General features: G+C 37.0%; 1 protein-coding gene across 1 annotated transcript in view; it reads right to left on the bottom strand.

The window, feature by feature from the left end:
* The window catches only part of LOC118800585 (scavenger receptor cysteine-rich type 1 protein M130-like), a 41,449-nt gene that overhangs the window by 3,189 nt on the left and 16,103 nt on the right, over positions 1-22,157 (bottom strand). The window contains exons 18-20 of the mRNA XM_036560856.1: positions 5,671-5,753; positions 5,448-5,577; positions 736-1,059 (exon numbers count right to left, since the gene is read on the bottom strand). Of these exons, the coding sequence (XP_036416749.1) occupies positions 736-1,059; positions 5,448-5,577; positions 5,671-5,753 (537 nt within the window). The remainder of the gene's footprint in view (positions 1-735; positions 1,060-5,447; positions 5,578-5,670; positions 5,754-22,157) is intronic.

Here is a 22,157-nt window from a genome sequence, read left to right as displayed (position 1 = left end):
GAGTAAAAGTACAAAAGTATTTGTCTTCAAATGTACTTAAGTATTGGAAGTAAAAGTACTAAAACATTAATTCACTTACTGCAACTTAGTTACTATTTTAAGTAAAACTTGCTTTAAACACAGGTTCACAAATGAGTTTTCCTTTACTGTATTGCATCTGTAGGTCTCTGTTCACAAACATAAATGAGCCAAAACAAATTTACTATAAAATGAAATAATGTTTGTATAAATTCAGAAAAAAGACACGCCAGTCACAACTGCGTATGTGTACATATTTCTATATTGTGGTCTGTTTACACAAAGTTAGCTTAGTTCCATCATTTATGTTGAATAGATTCTCCCAAAATTTTATGCTGCTGCACTGATGTTGAACCATATGCTTGCACTGAGTCGTTATGACCAACAGGTCAAAACAAGCTTGAAACAAAGTGTGCGCTGTGCCCTGATTGGTGTTCTTGCTTTGCGCTTCTTTCGTTTTGACATGTTACGTTTTTATACACACATAAAACAAAAGGAACGACAGATTTGGAGTGAAAAAGTAGTGGAGTAAAAAGTAAGATATTTGACTTTGAAATGTAGTGGAGTGAAAGTAAAAAGTCACCAAAAATGGAAACACCTCAGTAAAGTACAGATAAACGAAAAAACTACTTAAGTACAGTAACGAATTACATTTACTTTGTTACTGCCCACAACTGAAGTAGATCAAATAACAAATTTTATTATTTTAATAGTTACCAGAGCAGGTGATTGAGAGCTGTTCTCTGGAGCTGCAGTTGACTGCTTGTGCGCTGCTGCAGTTCCCCAGATGAGCTTCACTCCCAGAACAACTGAAACCCGTCACACACATGTGTCTGTGTTCAGGACTGGATGTAGAGGAGCTGGAGAAGCTGAACACAGAGCCACAGCCCAGCTGTCTGCAGACCACAGAGGCCTCAGACTCACTCCAGGAGTCCAGCAGAACTCTCCTCCAGTCCTGCCTGAAGTACACCTCCACCTCCCCCTCACACTCCATCTCTCCAGACAACCGCACTCGCCCCTCATGAAACGCCAGAGAGGAACCTGAAGAGGAAAATGATAATTTTACTAAAACACTAAAAGATGAACACCCCCAAACACATAGTGTAGTGAGCAGAAAACTAAACCTTTCTTTACTCAATGTAAGGTCACTAAATAACAAAACACTTCTGATTTGAGGTCTTATTAAAGAGCATAAGCTTGACTTTATGTTTCTGGCAGAAATGTGGCTGATACTGGCACAGCAACTCGTTTCCAGAAAACTACATATTTGTGAATACAGTAATACAGGGCAGGCAAGGAGGAGTGGCTTGCACTGATAATAGTGACTCAAACTGCAAAAATACCACTATTAGTGAGTTTATGTCTTTTGAGTATGTTGCAGTCAACCTCCAAAGCAAATTAGTATTTTTTTGGCAGAAATTGCAGAATTAATTTCAGTTGTATCCTCAAGTTAAGAAGTTCTTCTTTTTGGAGACTTTAACTTACCATCCATCAAACATTAATGCATTAGAATTTATTAGACTTCTAGAGACATTTGATTTGAAGCGGCACATGGGTGGCTCTACCCACAAGCTACATCACATCACACAGGTCACATTCTGGAAGGTTTAAACAAAAACGTGTCCCTCATCTCTGATGTTTTCATATCAGATTGTTTCTGTATTTTCTTTCAAATCAATTTGGAAGTGAGGAAGAATTTTTCTGAAAATTGTTTTAAAAAGTGTTACATTGAAACAGCTGAGAAGTTTAAAAACATAATAGTTCATCGAATACAGCCCTGACTAATTCCTGTAATGATCTAGTCTCTGATCTAATTGCTAGATTAAGAGAAACTCTTGACATTCTCATTCCAGTCAAATGCAAGGCAAACTTGCATACTCATTAAAATCCATGGATGAATGCGGAAATATGGCAGCTTAAGAGATATTGTCATAAATCAGAGTGATGATGGAGGAAAACTAAACTGCAGGTATTATGATATTGTTAAAGAGCAATCTCCACTTATAATAATGCTATGAAAATATCTAGTCAGTCAAACCTCTCTAGTGTAATTAATAAACATAAAGATAATACCAAAATCAACAAAAAAATTTTCCACCATAGATCGACTAAGTAACCCCAGCTTTTCTGCTAGTGCATCTCAAAGTGATTTATCTTCTAAAATTGCCAATAGTTTGCAATTCATTTTCAAAATAAAATTTGATAAGACAGAGCACAGCTCAGCCAGCTGAAACATGCTCCTGTAATGTTCCTGATAAGCCCCCTACATCAGTAATAACATTTTTCTCTGCTATCAATTATCAGGAGCTTACAACTGTTGTAAATAGATTGAATTGTTCTGTTTCAACAGGTGTTTTTCCAGATGCTTTTAAAACTGCATGGTTCCTTCCATACTAAATAATTTTAGACCTAGTTTCAAACCTCCTTTTTTAAGCAAAGTCTTAGAAAAAAGTTTTCAAACAATTTAATGTGTATCTAATATCAAACAAATTACATGAAAAGGTTCAACCAGATTTTTGTTCTAACCATAGTACTGAAATGGCATTGGTTCCCATTGTGAATGACCTCAGGCTCAGTGCTGATGCACAGAATCCTTCTATTCTGGTCTTGTTGGATCTTAGTGAAGCTTTTGATACTGATGATCACAAGATTCTAATCCACAAGATTCTAATCCACTGTCTCACAGTTCATTGTTTTGCTGGGAAATTATTCATCAAAAAATATAACATTTCTTGTGGAGTCCCACAGGTTCAGTTTTAGGGCCTTTGCTTTTCTTTTTGTATATGCTATCTCAAGGTGATGTCACTAAGAAAAATAATATAATTTTTCATAGCTATGCTAATGACACACAATTACACAACCCCATTTCCAAAAAAGTTGGGGCGCTGCACAAAATGTAAATAAAAACAAAATGCAATGATGGGCAAATCATTTAAACCCTATATTTAATTGAAAATAGTACAAAGACAAAATATTGTTGAAATTGTTTTTTGAAAAAAAAAAAATGCCCATTTTGAATTTGATACCAACAACATGTTCCAAAAATGTTGGGATGGAGGCAACTAAAGGCTGGTAAAGTTGTGTAATGGTGGTTGATTGACAAAAGGTCAGTAACATGATATACAAAGAACACCCCAGAGAGGCTGAGTCTTTCAGGAGTAAAGATGAGGAGAGGTTCATCACTCTGTAAAAGACTACAGAAGTAAATAGTGCAACAATTCAAGAATAAGGTTTCTTAACGTAAAATAGCAAAGAGATTTTCATCATCTATGGTACATACAATTTTTTTAGGATCAGGAGAAATCAGGAGAAATCTCTGTATGTAAGAGACAGGGCCAAAAAACAGTTTTTCCTGGCCATGATCTTTGGCCTCTCTGGCAGCACTGCATTAACAACAGACATGATTCTGTAGAGGAAATCACTGCATGGGCTCAGAAACACTTCCAGGATCCAGAAATGTTGCCACCTTCTCTGGGCCCAAGCTCATTTAAAATGGACTGAGGAGAAGTGGAAAAGTGTACTGTGGTCTGACAAATTAACATTTGACATTATTTTTGACATTCTGCATGTATTACAACAGCATTGCTCTGTATTAAAAGAGTCCAGGTACTAAACTGGCCTGCCTGCAGTCCAGATCTGTGATGGGAAAGAATGAATAAAATATTCCTGATTAGTTATCAATAAACTAAACATTGGCTGACTAGAAAGTTGGCTGACTAGAAATCCTAGTAAGGTAATATAGGGAAATGGGGAAAGAGTTTCTGGGCCCACAGAAGGGAGTCAGATGACAGTTTAAGTTATAGCTGAGGTACACTCGTGTATGTATATGGAGAGTTGCGCAAGAGGGCCCTGTAAGGAGACAACAATCTGGTAAGAGTCAGAACAGAGTGGGTTTTAAAAAAGCCATCATATGTTTTTCATCTTGAACGTTACCAAAAAAGGTTTAAGGACATAATGGGGACTTAAATGGTACGGAATTGTGTAAATGGAGTGGTAATAAAAAAGGGATGTTTTGAGATGTTCTTTGCATTGTGGTTGTGATTTGATGCTCAATAAAGCGAAGGCCTTTTCCTTCATTCCACAAGAACTGTGGCTGAAGTCTTTTTCATTCCTTTTTATCCTTTTTCAAATTTGTTAATATTCTTTGATTCTTTTAATTCTTTTTGAAGATATTATAATACAGATAGTTATTATGGCAATAGTATAGATAATATTAGTTATATTATAACTACTATAGAGTTACAATTATAAATGTCCAGACCCTGGACAAAAAGCGATAGCTCTTGGTTGCGACATTTGTCACACACTGAAACATCTGGCACTTTATGAAATGAAAAACATGACAAAGGAGACCCCAAACTGTTGAGCAGTTATCAAACAAGATATCAAACAAGAACGGGAAAGCATTTCACTTTCAAAACTACAGCAGTCAGTCTCCTCAGTTCCCAAATGCTTACAGTGTTGTTAAAAGGAGAGGTGATGAAACACAGTGGTAAACATGCCCCTGTCCCAACTTTTTTGGAATGTGTTGTTGGCATAAAATTCAAAATGGGCATATATTTTACAAAAAACAATAAAATTTCTCAGTTTAAACATTTTATTTGTTGTCTTTTCAATTAAATATATTGTTTAAATGATTTGCACATCACTGGATTTAGCTTTTATTTACATTTTACACAGCGTCCCAACATTTTTTGGAAATGGGATCGTACATTTCCATTTCTTTTGATAATCAAGACCTATCTGCAGATAGATTAACCAGCTGTGTTTCAGATATTTCTCAGTGGATATCACAACATTTTCTACAAATAAATCATTAAAAAACTGAAATACTGATTCTTGGTACTAAAACTCAGAGAAGGCTGTATTATGAGAAGCTCAGGTCTTTAGCTTCACATAGCAAAATTCTGTTACTAGTTTTTAAGGCTCTGAATGACCTTAAAGCACCTGCTTACATCACAGAGTGTCTGTCTGTTTAGTGTACTGCACGTGATCTTAGATCTGCAGATGCTGACCTTCAGCAAAAACCTTTCATAAAATACAGAAAACATGGAGACTTTCAGTTATTAGCTTGTAAACCGTGAAACTCAATTCCAATTTTATTAGAGTCAAATTCTTACTTTTAAGGAAACATTTGAAAATGTATCACTTTAACTTAGCATTTAATTAAAACTTCTTGTGGTATTTGTCTTTTTTAATTTGATCTTGGTCATTGTCTTACATGATTTTAAAATAGTACTCATAGTTTCTTATATTGCTGTTAAGCTTTATTACCTGTCTTTAAAGCACTTTGAGCTGCCACCAACATGAAAAGCACTATATAAATAAAGACTGGTGTTGTTGTTATTATTATTATTATTATTATTATTATTATTACACAGTCAATGTAAATTACTCTAAGATGGAATAAACAAATTTTGAGAGCTCACCATTGCAGATGACTCCAGCATCCTGTTCATGAGAGCATGCAGTTCGACTCCATGATGAAATGGGACATTTTGACAGGTGTGTTTCGTTCCCCTGACAATCAAACACATCAGCCCAGATCTGGCCACTCCCCTCCCCAAACCAGTCTGAACCCAACACAGCCACAGCACTCCCACACTTCAGCTGACCACAAAGGACACTGGCAGCTCTCATATCCCATCTTACATCACACACTGTGCCCCAATCACTGAGGTACTGGAGCTCCACTCGACCAGAACAGGAGTCACAGCCGTTCACCAGTCGAGCCCCTGTGCATCAACAGCTACAATATTAGTGAAACAGTGTGATTACAGTTAATAGAATAGCAAAACACAAATCACTCCTCATTTTATCTGTAATCCACTGATACTGCAATACCTGTCAAACACATTCTAATATTTTATTTTAATAAGAGGTCAATTTATTTATACTGACCAGAACAAATAAGTCCCACATCGTTGTCATGTTGGCATTTTCTGTATTTCCTGTTGAGTGAAGATGTCGAACAGAGAGTGATGTCAGATTCGTTGCCTCTACACTGAAGCTTTTCTGCTGCTCCCAGCACCTCCACAGGAAGCCCACAGCCCAGCTCTCGACACACAACCTCTGCATCCTGCTGAAAGTCAGCATCACACACTGTGTACCAGGTCTCTCCATGAAGAATCTCCACTCTCCCAGAGCACAGATGAGGACCATCAGTAAGTCTGGGCTTTCTGTGACCTGTGAGTATTTGAATTACATTGAGACTCTGAACAGCATACACAAAATACAACATTTTCACCATAGGTGTTTTTTTAAACGGAAGTTTGTCTCTGATAAGCAAATGATCCACTTGCTCTCTCCTACTCTTCCCCCATCCCACTCTCCCTGAAGCCGTGCAGTAGCTGTGCTGAGAGCGCGCACACACACACACACACACATTTCTTACCGTTCAGCACCAACACACTACAATCATTAGCAGCAGTCCTCATTTTTGCTGCACTGAGACACATATCACTCTTTATATTGTTATTGTTGGCTATCTGACATTATTTTATCTAGCAAGCTAATGTTAAAGGTTGTCAATCAACAACCATTCACTGTTTGAGTGAGAGAAGCTAGCTGTTGTGCCATCGGTAGGCCTGTGTGTTGATATTAAAGTCAAAGTGCTAGTCTAGTACTGTCTGTATGCATATCCAGTGGCATCTCTGGCACAGAAAGCCTGGTGGGGCCCAATAAACTGTCGGGGCAGCAGCCGACAGGTCAGTGAAACTACACACCAACCAGATCCAAACACAAAGGAAGTCCATCAATGAAATCACAAATTAACATAACATGGTGCAGGAGCTAGTGGAAGTGAAGACAGGAATATGAGTGATATGATAATGACATCAGTTCTCACAAAACCTTGTTATATATCATCGCATTACAAATCCAAAGTTATCAAGCAGTGTTCAATCACTGGTAGTGTTGTTCTAGTTTGTGGACTTATTTCCAGTTGCAGTGAGTAATGGCGTTTGCTCTGGAGCTGAGGAAAATATTTTTTTGAAAACCCCCATTTTGCTATGGAGATTACTGTGGACTGAGAAGAGCTGAGTGTGAGTTCAGCCTCATGTTCAGCCAGCTCAGTAAATTTAAAGTGAAGTACATCTTATTGCGCTGTAAGAGGCAGAGAAAGCATTTTCCCTTGACTTTTTTGATGGAGAGACTGTATACTCAGAGAATCCAGCTTAAAGCATTAAGACTGTAAGCAGTGCGGGTGTGATTCACCATTAGCCTGTAAATGCTAATACAGGTTGAAGAATATCACTGTTCCATTGCAAACAGTTTTGCTCTGAGTTTAAAAACCGAGCCCAGCGTATTTTTGAAGTTTTTTTTTTTTTTCTTGAGCATTTTTAAGCTCTAACGGACTGTTCAGTGTGTTTGCTTCTGGAGAATAGAGGAGGACTAAGTGCTTCGAGAACATTCCGGGGGTGGCTACTTGGGACTGAAAGAGAAGCAAGTTGCAGCGGGCACCATTTTCTGTGAGCGTAATGTGGACATGTGATGCGCCTCACTCTCTTCAGCTCTGTTTAGGAGGAGATCTCCCTGCCATTCAAAAACATCTTCCAGCATCAATCCCTCCGTTTCAGACTGGTAATTGGGTTCCATTTTCTACTTATTATCAGAGACTGAGTAAGTTCCGTAGAACAAAAAGGGTTAATATTTTAGTTTATTGATCATTTAGCTGTTAAGAAGAGTAACTGCTTATTCCTTTGTCTTAATTCATATGGTTAAAGGGTGAAGAAATGTTTTTTTGTTTGTTTTTTGAGGTGAAAGCTCTTTACGGTAAATTTTGATGGTTTTATTCGATGTTTCAATTTCTTCTTATCCTGAAAAGAGGCAAAGGTTGCTATTGTATAACAGCCTGAATCCACAAGTTTGTTGTTTATATGGTTATTGCTTGTTATCTTGTATTTTGGTATTGATTGCACAATTTTATTTATTTATTTATTTATTTATTTTATTCAAAAAGAAAAGGTGAACTGAAACTAAGACAACAACACTTATAATTCATATTTTTTTTTGTAATACATATTCCTTTTTTGATAACTGCTGTCAATCTCTAATTCTACGTTTATCTAGGAGTAGGGGGGGGGGGGTCTCATCTGTCTTGCTAGATCTGGGGAGGGTGGATCTAATGCTAGGTCTGACTAATACATGTCCGGCTTACGCTTCACACTTCAGGGTTGCTGCCCAGATAATTCCTGAAACCCACCTTGCCACATCTATAGCACACATACACGCTGATCATTGCTTGCAGCAAGATGGGTACAAACATACTACAGGGGTGAGTATTGAGACTAAATCATCAAAAAACCATGTGTAGGTTCACTGGTGGTTTTGGATAGCAAATAAAATGGCTATATTTATTTGGCAGACATGGCTCCCCTAGTTACTATCACCACCACTGTAAAGAAATCCTACAAAAGAAAAGAGTCAGTACATTTCTCTACAATTACCCATTTCATATTAAACCACTCTGAATGACTCTGCAGCCACATGTTTACATTTAATAGACTGAATTATTCAGGAATTTTGAAAAAATCTCCTTTGTTAGTTATCCTAACTGAACTGAACAATAACTTGGTTACTTTCTGCCCAATAGTTTTGCATGCTTGAATTTGTATATCTGAAACAGTTAACGTTAAGTCAGTGTTCAGTTCTTGGAAATTCTGTATCTGTTGTGTAAACTGGAGTTTGAGCGTCCACATTGTGAGAATTTCTGGGTTTCCTCTACTACTATGCCTACTATTAACCCACATTTTATGCTACTGGGGCCTTCTTACAAAATGTTAGTAAGAGATATTCTATTTATATTTTTTACTTCAGTTAAAGTACAGTAGAATCTGAAATCATAATGCACTAAAAAGATATTATTAGTGATTTAAATATTCATTTATTGTTTGCTAAATAATTATACTTGGTAACAATAACATACATATCCCCTTTTTCTTGTTGTTTAGCAGATTTATTATTGCCTACTGTTTTTTTTAAAGAAACATTCACAAAATCTCATTTATCTGGTGAAGGTTTTATTTATTTTGCTTACTTTTTTTCTTCATTTTAGATGCAGCCAGGATTGGGATAGCTACTGAAAAATTAACTTTTCCAAAAGTTGTAGCTAGCTACAATTTAGCTACTTTTCCAGAAAAAGTAGTGGCTTTTTAGTTACTTTTTGAAAAGTAGTGCAATACTTTTTAGCTACTTTAAAAGTGCAATCTGTGAGTGTGCATGGGTGATAGATTTAAAAGGTACAAGCAACACTACTTACACTTAAATCAGGGTTAACAACTACACAAAAGACAAGTGAACACATAAGTTGATTATATCTGCTAGCTCGATTGCAGGCAAGTCTTTAAATTCAGTCAAAAAAAAGAACACTCCTCCTCATAACAGAAGGATCACAGGTAACACTTTCTATGAATGTCACCTTTGTAAGCATCTATAAACACATTCATAACATGTTATAATGCGTTCATAAGGCATTATAAACATGGCTATAAATATTTATAAAAATGCATTATATGTTATAGCCATGCTTATTATGCATTATGAATTGTTAACATAATACATTATAAGTACTGATCATAACAAATTATAAGAGCTCATAAGTTGTATTTGTCTGCTTTAAGTAAAGTGAAGCGCACTGTACTAAAGCCTCCTCCAGTGTTAAGAGTGAAGCTTCAAGTTGAAGCATTTACTGAAGGATTTACTGAAACACTAAAACATACACAATAAAGCACATTACAGGCTTCAAATGTCAGAGTTTAAACTAGTGCTGCCATCAATGTTTTACCCAATGTGGGAAAGTCAATGTACACCACCGTTAGCTTGGTATTTGTCTTTACTTTGCAGTCTCCAAGCTGGGACTGACTTCTTTGGTACTGACAGTATAACATGTTATCAACACTACTTATAATGTATTATATTAACAATTCATAATGTAAAATAAACATGGCTATAAAGTGTAATCCAGTGTAATTCATTTTTAAAAATGTTTATAATCATGTTTATAATGCCATATGAAGGCATTATAACGTGTTATAAATGTGTTTATGGATGCTTACAAACGTGACATTCATAGAAAGTGTTACCGGATCACATACCAACATATATTATAATTTTCTCTTTATACCTTTCTCTCATAATATCATCTAAACTAGCACAGTAAGGGCTTGCCTACATCTCGTTCATTCTGCTTTTCACTTCCTGTCCTCCATCTGGAATTTGCATGTCATTGGAGCCATGTGAGTGCGGACAATGTATTAAAGATTGTAGTCCATCTGTTTTTTATATTTTTTTTTTCCATAATTTTTTACCCCTTTACTCAATTCATTAAAGAGTAACTCCACCCCTGGCTCAACGTTGAAAATTTTTTTTAATCAACCAATGAAATAACTACTGTTGGTCGTCAATCACATTTTGCATTGGCCAACTGCAGATTAGAACGAGCTGTCCATCATTTTTTGCATTAGCCAATCTAAGGATCTGGCTGCAGACATGTACTCTCAGCCTGACATGCACCGCCAGCCTATTGATGATGTCAGTGCTGCTCTGCCATGACAGTGTTTTTGTCAGTTTTATGAGGAAAACAGCAAACCATGACGATAAAACATAATGTCTGGTTTATGCACAAAAAAAAAACACAAACAGGCTACTGCTGAAACTCATGAAAACCATGCTGAAGACGATTAGAAGCGTTAGGAATAAAACCTGATGGTTTTGCTTCCTAACGGGAATTGGTTTGATGGGACCATTGGGAAATGAACAACTGCATATGGAATCAGTCCCAGAACACCTGATTAAATGATTGGAATAAAATAACTTTTTGTGAAAAAGCAAGTTTTAGTTTAAGATTTATTTGCAACTTAGTTACAAGTTTAAGTTTAATAAAAACTTGCTTTAAACACAGGTTCACAAATGAGTTTTCCTTTACTATATTTTATATATGTCTCTGTTCATAAATATAAACTAGCCAAAACAAATGTACTATGAAAGGAAACGGTGTTTGTATAAACTCAGAAAAAAGACTGCTGTATCTGATCCACTCATACCAGCACAACACACACTAACACACCACCACCACGTCAGTGTTACTGCAATGCTGAGAATGATCCACCACCCAAATAGTACCTGCTCTGTGAGGGTCCATGGTCCTGACCACTGAAGAACAGGGTAAAAGGGGCTAACAAGGTATGCAGAGAAACAGATGGACTACAGTCTGTAATTGTAGAACTACAGAGTGCACCTCTATAGTAAGCGTAAGTCTAGTATAGTAAGTATATAATTTTTCTATGAGTTATTTTTACTTGATCAAAACAACCCTATTTCATTTGATATTACCTTGAACGTATAAAAAATATGATTTTTGAAAATTCATTAAATATCTGTTTTTGCAAATGAACCCTTCAAGTGTCCTGATACTCTAATAAGATAATGTGACTGTAAAGACATGGTGATATTAACCTGAAGTTTTATTCAGTTAATATGTGGAAGAACATCATATGGTATGTAAATGGTTCAGCTGTTTGGTTATACATTCCCTTTGTCTATGTGGTTTCCATTCAGATGAATGTCATTTTACATGTTTAGATCTGACTTTACTCTGATTTTCACTGAAAATGCAAAACTGATTTTTTTTGTTTTCATTTCAACAAAAAGCTGACATATGAAACATACAAAATTAAAACATATTTTAAGGATGTTTTAGGACCTGAAGTGAAAATGATTGTTGCAAGTTGACATCTGTTAATATCAGTGAAAGATGTTTGTTTTTCAGGAGTGATGCAGCTTACCTGAGCAGGTGACTCCAACATCTTGATTATGAGAAGTACAGACAAGACCATAATCTGAAGAAAAATAACAGCTGTTCAGTGTAGACTCTGATCCATTACATTCCACTAATCCCATCAATATTGGTCCTGATCCTGGACCAAACTGAAGAATACCCTGAGCCTCTCCACAGTCCAGCTCTCTACACACCACTGCAGCATCTGTCATATCCCAGTCATTCCAGCCATCATCATCACACACTGTTCCCCACTGATCATTACGATTTACCTCCACTCTCCCAGCACAGCGACTGCCCCCATCCACCAACCTCACACTGACTGTACAACAGAGACAGGGGGGGTGAGGCAGAGAAAGAGAAAGAAATATACAGATAAATGTTTGAAATAAATATGAAAATTACATATTTAATCACATTTCTTGCAGTAAAAGTATTTGTATTTTTATACTTTTAACTCTTTAAGGACTTTCATTACAAGTAAGTAACAAAGAAAAATAAAGAAGATATAGTAAATAATAATAAAAATGTTAGATCATTTGCCTCAGTTAGAGTCCTAAAACAAAGACGTTAAAAAGGTTCTATCTGTGATGTTATAAAAGAACTGCCTTTGGTTCTCTAAAAACTTCTCTATTGATGGTTCTTCACAGAACCTGGTCTGTAAATGAGAGGTATGAAAGAGAATAACCTTTTTATTGTTTAAAGAATCTTCACATAAGGTTCTCAGCAGAATACTCGCATAGAACTATTACCTGATGTGAAAGTTCTTTGAACTCTTAAAAGGTTCTTCACACTCGCTCTTTTCTTTTTTTTCAAAAGCAGGTCTTTAGTAAATCAAAAAGTGTGAATTCTTAGTCACAAAAAGGTAAACAACAATGATTATAACACACACTGTAACATCACACTTAACAATGTAACATGCTGAAAAGTTCAGATTTGTAAATTAATCTAAATGTATATATTAAACTGACAGAGTGAGAACTTACCAGCTGTGGTGAGTGTGATTGTGGAAGACAGAAGAATGAGAGCCACACAGCTGTCCATCTCCCTCTGACCTGCACACAGTCCGTTCAATTCAGCAGCAGAACAAGCTTCACCTCCACTCCCCCAGACAGACTGAAAAAACTGAGAGAGAGAGAAAGAGAGAGAGAGAGAGAGAGAGAGAGAGAGAGAGAGAGAGAGAGAGAGCTCCCCACAGCCGCCAATCACACTCACTATGACCTTATTAGAAAGAGGAGAGGAAATCATCAAACATTTTCAGTGACAAATCAGAGGAGGCATTTTTTTCTTTCTCCATATTTATCAAAAGAGCGTCAGCGCTGATGAACAGAACTCCACCTCCGTCTCTAGAGGTGTGTGTGTGAGGAGAGACACTCGCAGCAGTGTGGTGAGAAACACACCAACATACAGGAGACTGACTTCAGAGAGAGGAAACACTCCAGTGTAATACAGCATTAATGCTGCACCTGCAGAGAGCTGATCCACACACTGATAACCAGCTCACACACACACTCACACACACACACACACACATACACAAAATTAGAATAAAGAAACACAGAAATAATAAAAGAAAAATACAGTCAACTAATTAAAAAGCCAATAAATAAATGATCCGAATTGACAGTAGAGAATTGAATGAGTGAGTGAATAATGAGTGAACAATAAGTGAATAGTGAGTGACTAATGAGTGAATAGTGAGTGAAAAATAACAGTGAATGAATAGTGAGTGAACAATGAGTGAATAATGAGTGAATAGTAAGTGAATAATAAGTGAATAAAGAGTGAATAGTGAGTGAATAGTGAGTGAATAATGAGTGAATGATGAGTGAACAATAAGTGAATAGTGAGTGAATAATAAATGAATAGTCAGTGAAAAATGACTGAATAATAAGTGAATAGTAAGTGAATAATGAGTGAATAATGAGTGAATAATAAATGAATAATGATTGAATAATGAGTGAATAATAAGTGAATAGCGAGTGAATAATGAGTGAATAATGAGTGAATAATGAGTGAATAATAAGTGAATAATAAGTGAATAGTGAGTGAATAATAAGTGAATAATGAGCGAATAATAAATGAATAAAGAGTGAATAGTGAGTGAATAGTGAGTGAATAATAAGTGAATAGTGAGTGAAAAATGAGTGAATAATATGTGAATAGTGAGTGAATAATGAGCGAATAATAAGTGAATAATAAGTGAATAGTGAGCATATAATAAGTGAAAAGTCAATAAAGAGTGAATAGTGAGTAAATAATGAGTGAATAATAAGTGAATAGTGAGTGAAAAATGAGTGAATAGTGAGTGAATAACGAGTGAATAATGAGTGAATAATAAGTGAATAATGAGTGAATAATAAGTGAATAATGAGTGAATAATAAGTGAATATTGAGTGAAAAATGAGTGAATAATGAGTGAATAAAGAGTGAATAGTGAGTGAATAATGAGTGAATAATAAGTGAATAGTGAGTGAATAATGAGTGAATAGTAAGTGAATAATGAGTGAATGATGTGTGAATAGTGAGTGATTAATGAGTGAATAATGCATGAATAGTGAGTGAATAATGAGTGTAAAGTGGTTTTATTTTCAAATATTTAGTCACATCCAGAACGCAATATATAAGAGGTATAAATACAAAATAAAGTCAGATTAAATAAACAGAACACAATGTTTAGTTTTTCCAGACATTATGCTTTTATCACTGCAATGATATATATATATATATATATATATATATATATATATATATATATATATGTATATGTATATATATGTATATATATATATATATATATATATATATATATGTGTAAATATACAATATATATATACAATATATATATATATATATATATATATATATATATATATTGTGATGCAAAACACATATTTATTATTATTATTATTATTATTATTATTATTATTATTATAAGAGAACAACAACAATAATTAATAATAATCATAATACAATAATAACAATAATGATCATCATCATCATCATCATCATCAAATTTTCCACTATAACTTGTCAAAAAAACATTGCTGAATTAAACTTCAGTTAATCTAGAACTATAACTATAACTTGCTGAATTAATTAATGCAGAAGAAAAAAAATAAGGAGACGCCAATAAATTGTAAAGAGTTTACATACTAAAAACCATAATGACATACAGTTAATGATTGATTCTCTTTCATGGCATGGAAGGATGGTACAAACCCTCTAGGTTTATAATGTTTCACTGAAAACTGTATTTAAAATATCTTCTCAGTTAGCACTGTGTGTTCTAAGATGGCCAGTATGATAATTTATCTGCAAAATCTCCTCCCAGATTATGTCAACAGAGTAACTGACCAATTATAATAATCACAATTGTGGCCTCCAGAATGACTCACAAAAAACAGAAACTCATTTCCTTCAGCTGTGTGTCATTCACAGTGGAAGCTCCTGTAAGTGAAGTACTGACATTTAAAGTACTGTCACTTCTACTGGTCCTCTCTCGGTCATCAGGGTGTGAGGTGGACGTCCTCCAACCACAGTGGATCAGTTCACACTCTGTAATCACAACCACAATTCTCAACCTGTCAGACTCACAGATCCATGCAAGCTGCTTCTGCCTGTGGTGCTGATTCTGCTCCCACATCACCAACCTGTCCACACCAGAGGAGGACAAGCCTCAAACTCTTACTGACAACTGCCTCCATCTGTAGGGGTCAGCATTTAAAGCAGGGTCATGACCCCAAGCTCCTCACACTCTGCTTGTGCATGATGTTCCAGAGTTTGCGCAGTAAATACTATTTACTTAACCCAGTGAAAAATCTGCATTAATGCATAATAAGTCATATTTTGTTTTGTTTTCTTGTTTCAGTCTCTAGTATGGATTCCATGGTATAAAGGGTTGGCATCCTATAGCCAAGCCCCCACTTTTACTGCAAGTGAGAAGGCCACACAATTAACAACCTCTCTTTCCTACCAGTGGTCAATGACATCACTGCTCCCCTTGCAGCCTCATACTTTGTTTAGCCCATGCCTAGTCCTGTGCCTCTCAGTACACCTGTGGTCATCTCAGAGTTTGCCAACAAGCCCCCTAAGGCCAAGATCAGCACTCCAGCACTATCAGACAGGTCTCCTGACCCTGTATGTGTCCTGTCTCCTGATCTTTTTCTGTACTGTTTGTCTGTCTGGTTGGCATAGTATCCTCCTAACACTATGTTTGCCTGCCTGTGTAAAATGATCAAACTGTAAGTATCTCTGCATAAGATCATCTGCCAAATGTAATAAATGTCCTGTTTTCTCTGCTTGTGTCTGTCCTCTCTCCTGAGCCTATGTCTACCCTGTCTCCTGCCCCAGTGTCCATCCTGTCTTTTGCCTCTGTGTCAACCCTGATACTTGGCATTTGTGTCTGTTCTGTCTCCTGCCCCTTTGTCTGTTCTGTCTCCTGCCCTGGACTGTTTAGTGAGACTGAAATTCAAACAGTTTAATACTCAGCATTGTAATTAATCAAAGTGAGACAGTCAACCATCATCAATAAAGCATCAATTATGATTTATGGTGAAAATCTGCGAACAGGGTAGATGCAAACCTGTTATAAGAGTCTGATGATGCTGCATGTAAAAATGTAATAGGGTAATTTGCTGAGCAGACTGGTGAGTGAATGTGCGCTGGGTCCCTTCAGCAGTGCTGCTTTGTGAGATACATTATGAAGGCAGCGTTGAGATGGTAAGATAAACTATCAGAAATTAGTCAGCTGTCATTATTTATCATGATATGCAATTTGTTTTTATGTTACATTATGCTGTGTTGTCTGGCTAGCTTTCTCATCATCAGACTCATGTATAAAAGTGATTTCATCTAATTTAGTTCATGCGACTCAACCCATCATTTTCTCATTACTGACCAAAATACATCAATGTTTCATATGTTACATCAGCACAGTTTTGTCTTTCAGTTTACTTTTGGCATTTAATTCCAGCAGAAACTGATCTAAGTCAAAGACTGTTCCAGTTCTGTGAATTCCAGGAAATAATGCTCTGCCTTATCACATCAGAATCCACATTAACACGTGTGAATCACAGCTGAAACGCCAAGAACATTCTCTGAATAGGTGTGAGGTTTGTGTATATATGTTTTATTATTGATGTAACGGTTCTATGTTTATTGAAGACGTGAGTTGCTCAGGCAAACCTCTTCTGCTAAAGATCTGCACACATGCAAAGGTTCAGTTGTATGCCTATGCTTATTTAATTGTAGGCTATTTACAGATGTGTGTGGTAGTATTGTTTACATGTCTGTGAGGATGTGTGTGGTAGCACTGATTAGACGTGTGAGAGTGTATTCTTGACCTGGTTAGGTGTGGAGGAGGTTGTGTGTGGTACAGCTGTTAGATGTGGGTAAGGGTGTGTGTGGTAGAACTGGGTAGGTGTGTGTTTGTGTGTCTGTTTGTGTGTGTGTGAGTGCTGGTTAGGTTTGGATGATGGCGTGTGATACAGCTGGTAAGATGTGGATAAGGGTGTTTGTGGTAGAGCTGGTTATGTTTGTGAAAGTGTGTGGTACAGCTGGTTAGATGTGGATGAGGGTGTGTGTGGTAGAGCTGGTCAAGTTTGTGAACGTGTGTGGTACAGCTGGTAAGGTATGGATGAGGTTATTGTTTGGCCTCTCTGGACTGTGTCAAGTTCAGTGGCTTGATTGAGTTCAGGACTGTCTCCCTGAAGTGCTTCACCAGCTCTGTTTTGAAAGCTGTCCAGGGTCCTGCAGCTCCTTTAGCTCTGTGCTGTTGACCAAAGGCAGCCTCAGCTGACCTGAGAGTTTCACCTGCTGGGGGTTTTAGCATCATCAGAGGTGGAGAGCATTGAGTTTGTGAGTCAGTCTGTCTCTTGAAGTTTGTTGAATGAGGCTTTGATACAGGGAGTAAAGAAATTCACAATTTATTACATTTAATACATTATTTTTAACAGGAAATTGTCTTAATACGTGTTGATAAATTAACAAATGTGCACAAACAGAACACCATACACACTGATCTTACTGCATCTTCCTGATTTATAAAGCATATCTCATGGTAACTAAGATTTTGGGGGAGCGGATGACTCCAGCATCCTGAATATCTTTACAATCATGTTCACTTCATCCTCCTGATGTAGACTTTCAAAGTATACTCTAATCCACCACAATCAACATCATCCAAATTTGTCCTGATCCTGGTCCTAAATAACCATATTTTGGGGAAGCTACAGCCTCTTCACACCACTGCATGTCTCATATCCCAATAATCACCACATACTGCTACTCTGCCAGGACAGCGACTGCCTCCATCCACCAACCTCACACTGACTGGACAACAAAAGACAGAGAGAGAGAGAGAGAGAGAGAGAGAGAGAAACAGAGAAAGAGAGAGAGAAACAGAGAGAGAGAGAGAGAGAGAGAGAGAGAGAGAGAGAGAAACAGAGAGAGAGAGAGAGAGAGATCAAACAGCCAATGACTAATAAAAACAACAAAAAAGATTTATAAATTAGTTATTAATTGAATCAGTGAGGAGAGTTTAGACAAAAATGAATAAATATAACAATTATTATTATTATTATTATTATTATTATTATTACTACTACTATTCGCAGGACTAGGCCACTCACACAGCCAAACTCTATTGAGGGGGTTGAAGTGGAGAGGGTTAAGACCTACAGGTATCTCAGACTGCAACTGGATGATAGGTTGGACTGGTCAGTCAACACAGACATCCTGTACAGGAAGGGGCAAAGCCAGCTCTATTTCCTGAGGAGGCTGGGGTCCTTTAACATCTGTAGAAAGCTCCTGCAGATGTTCTATCAGACCATGGTTGCCAGCTGTCTTTTATATGCTGTGGTGTGCTGGGGAAGAAGCATGAAAAACAGATGAGATGTGACTGGACAAGCTGGTCAGGCGTGTGGGGTCAGTGGTCGGTGTGGAACTGGACGCTGTGGTTAAGGTGGCCAAGAGAAGGACACTGCACAAACTGCTCTCCATTATGAATCATGGTGGCCACCCGCAGCGCACCATCATGGACAAGAGGAGCATGTTTAGTGGCAGGTTGCCGTCACAGAGCTGTTCAACCAACAGACTCAAGAGATTGTTTGTCCCTAGAGCCATTAGGCTCTTTAACTCTTCCCAGTGGGGCCAGCGGAGAAGAGAGAAGAGGGAAGAGGATAGATGAGAACTGAATCTCTCATGCTAAATTACAGTTTCATTTTATCTATCTGCACATATGGACACCTTACTGTACATAATGCACTTCTGCACACCGTATTGCACATGTTGCACATCTGGACACTCACACCTAGACAATTTATTTCAGTACCAATATATACACATATTTATTCAGTATTGTCATTATATGCTGTTACCTGTGCCTCCTTGTGCATTCTTTATTTTTTTTTTTACTCAGGATATATCTTCTTGCATATTTTTGTATATTTCTAGTTATACATATGCCTGCAGTTTCTTGTATGTATTCTTCTTTTTATATTGTATCACCCTTATTATTATAACTCCTGTGTTGTGTGACTGCTACTGGCTACTACATTTCCTTCGGGATCAATAACATATCTGTCTGTCTGTCTGTCTGTCTGTCTATCTGTCCGTCCATCCATCCATCCATCCATCCATCCATCCATCCATCCATCCATCTATCTATCTATCTATCTATCTATCTATCTATCTAACAGCTATTATCCATTATCTATTATCCAACAGCTGTCTGTGGGTGAGAGGTTATGAAATGTAAGTTTTCTTGAAGGGCTTATCTGCCAGATAAACATCACCTGATCAAATAGTTGATGCCTTAACTTCCCCCACACAGAACACTAAGCTGTTTAGATACATTGTGCTGTGATAGACTCACAGATGTTTCTCTTCTAGCGTCATGTTCAACCAGCCTAGAAAGAAAAATTCAGCTCATGTTGGGATAATGGCACTGCAAGACATTACAAATATGACAGTGTTTTTATTAGGCTTTGTTCACACAGTAGGTAAAAGTGGCCCAAATCTGATCTTTTACTTCATGTGTAACACATAGGTGTAATCTGGGCAAAAAAACACATTTGTGCCACTTCTGGTAATGTGAACACAGCCATTGAATCTGACATTTTCAATTTGAGGCACTTTCATATGTGGTACTGAAATCCAGTGATATCTGATATGCAGCAATAAGGCTGCGTTCACATTACCAGGTTGAAGTGGCACAAATCTTATATTTTGCCCTAATGTGACTCAGATCTGACATTTTCAGGGCTGTGTGGATATGCAAATCTGATCTTTTCAAATCCAACCCAAGCCACTTTCATACATCGTCTTAGAATGGAGACGTATCCAATTTGTTGCATGCCACCTTAATGAGACGCTCAGATCGGAATTCATTTGCTTTTTCCTCTGTGTTGATTCCACATCATTCAGTGTTACCATGGCAGCAGTGCCGAACAGAAGGTAAAAGCCTATAAACGGTGAGAGATCAGATCTGAGAGATCAGAGATCAGAACTCATGTGACTTTTACATCAATCCAACTCGACATTCAGCATAATTTCATGCTGCTGAGACCTCATAAACATTTGGGGTGATGTTTCTGTACAAACAAATTAAGAAGACACTTATCCAAACTGCTCTGTGTTAGAGGAGATTTAATAAGAAATGGCTAACACTGCCAAAGGAGACCGAGGCTGCAGCGTCAAAGAACAGTTAAAAGTCTGAAAGTAAAGTTTAAACTTTAAAGAAAACAAGCACAAGATCCAAGGAAGTGGCAGTGGCTGAATAACTTGCCCTTTTTACAGCAAGCTCGAACTTCTGTGATGCTGGCGGAGATGAAAAGCTCTGGGAGGGGCTGGGACTGCTGATTCCATTTTGAATGGTTACCTCTGGATGAGCGTGCCACATGAAGCATTGTTCTTTTACGCATGTGGGTCAGATTAGGAGCGTGATCTGTTCAGACTACTGTTGCATATAGGTCACATTTAAAATATATAACAGCCTGGTTTGGTGAAAAAATCTGATTCTGGCCACTTTTACCTTTTACTTTAGAGTTACTTTAACCAGTTCAGATTTTTAAACTGGATAAATCTTTATCCTCAGAATGTTCAGTGCTGCAGATCCAGAATCCTTTTCTATGACATTGGTAGTGCTGCAAACACGTGTTGTATGATACATGTGTCCACAAGGGGGCATTATTAAAGGTCACAGGCCCATCCCATCACTTTAATTTATCAAGTGTAGGTTACCCCCTCCCAATGTTACTAAGCCCTTTTCACAAGAAAAGGAAGTGTGAAATTGCTGGGTAAAACAAGTTCTGTTGTTGTCTCCAGGACAGTTATTAACCTCAGAAATATAGGCATTTGTATTGCGTTCACAGACAGTGGTTTTCAGAAGTCTTTCTGAGCCCATGCAGTGATTTCCACTAGAGAATCATGTCTGTTTTTAATTCAGTGCTGCCTGAGGGCCCGGAGATCACAGCCAGCAAGTACTGGTGTTCAGCATTGTCCCTTGCATACAGAGATTTCTCCAGATTCTCTGAATCTTTTAATGATACTGTAGATGATGAGTTCTTTGGAATTGTACATTGAGAAACATCACTCTTCAATTGTTGCACTATTTATCTGTGCAGTCTTTCACAGAGTGGTGAATCCCTCCTCATCTTTACTTCTGAAAGACTCAGCCTCTCTGAGATGCTTTTTTTATATCCAGTCATGTTACTGACCTGTTGCCAAACAACCTATTTATTAGCAAGATATTCCACCAGGTTTTTTTAGCATTACACACATTTTTAAGTGTGTTAATGTGTTGCTGGCATCAAATTCAAAATGGGCAAATATTTCAAAAAGAATTCTCAGTTTCAACATTAGATATGTTGTCTGTACTATTTTCAAATAGATATAGGGTTTATATAGTTTGCACAACATTGCATTCTGTATTTATTTACATTCTGCACAGTGTGCCAACCTTTTTGGAAACAGGGCTTAACAATAATGGAAGTTATTTCTTCCTGTAATAAAGTACAGTAATACATTACAGTTTAAATTCCTTTAATAACATTACTGTTACTGACTTACTGAGAATTTTACTTGTGTTACTCATTTCTCTGACAGAACAATATGAGATTTGCACAGTGCATTTAAATTATACATTTATTCTATCTAGATTATCCATGTATGTAATTTTCGCATAGATATGCTCTCTGCATCAGCTGACTGCATGACTTTAACTGTAAATGTGAGCAGCGCAGTGCGAGTGTGGGAGGCTCTGCAAACCTGTATCTAATCATGCTAATATCAGCATAATTCGTTTTATCTTGGTCAAATAGAGGGCATGTCATTCAGTGGTATTTACTGTGATTGGCTATTC

Source organism: Colossoma macropomum, unplaced genomic scaffold (genome assembly GCF_904425465.1).
Source record: "Colossoma macropomum unplaced genomic scaffold, Colossoma_macropomum, whole genome shotgun sequence".
Lineage (NCBI taxonomy): Eukaryota > Metazoa > Chordata > Actinopteri > Characiformes > Serrasalmidae > Colossoma > Colossoma macropomum.
The sequence above is the reverse complement of the archived record's forward strand: the minus strand, read 5'-3'. Positions and strand labels throughout refer to the sequence as shown.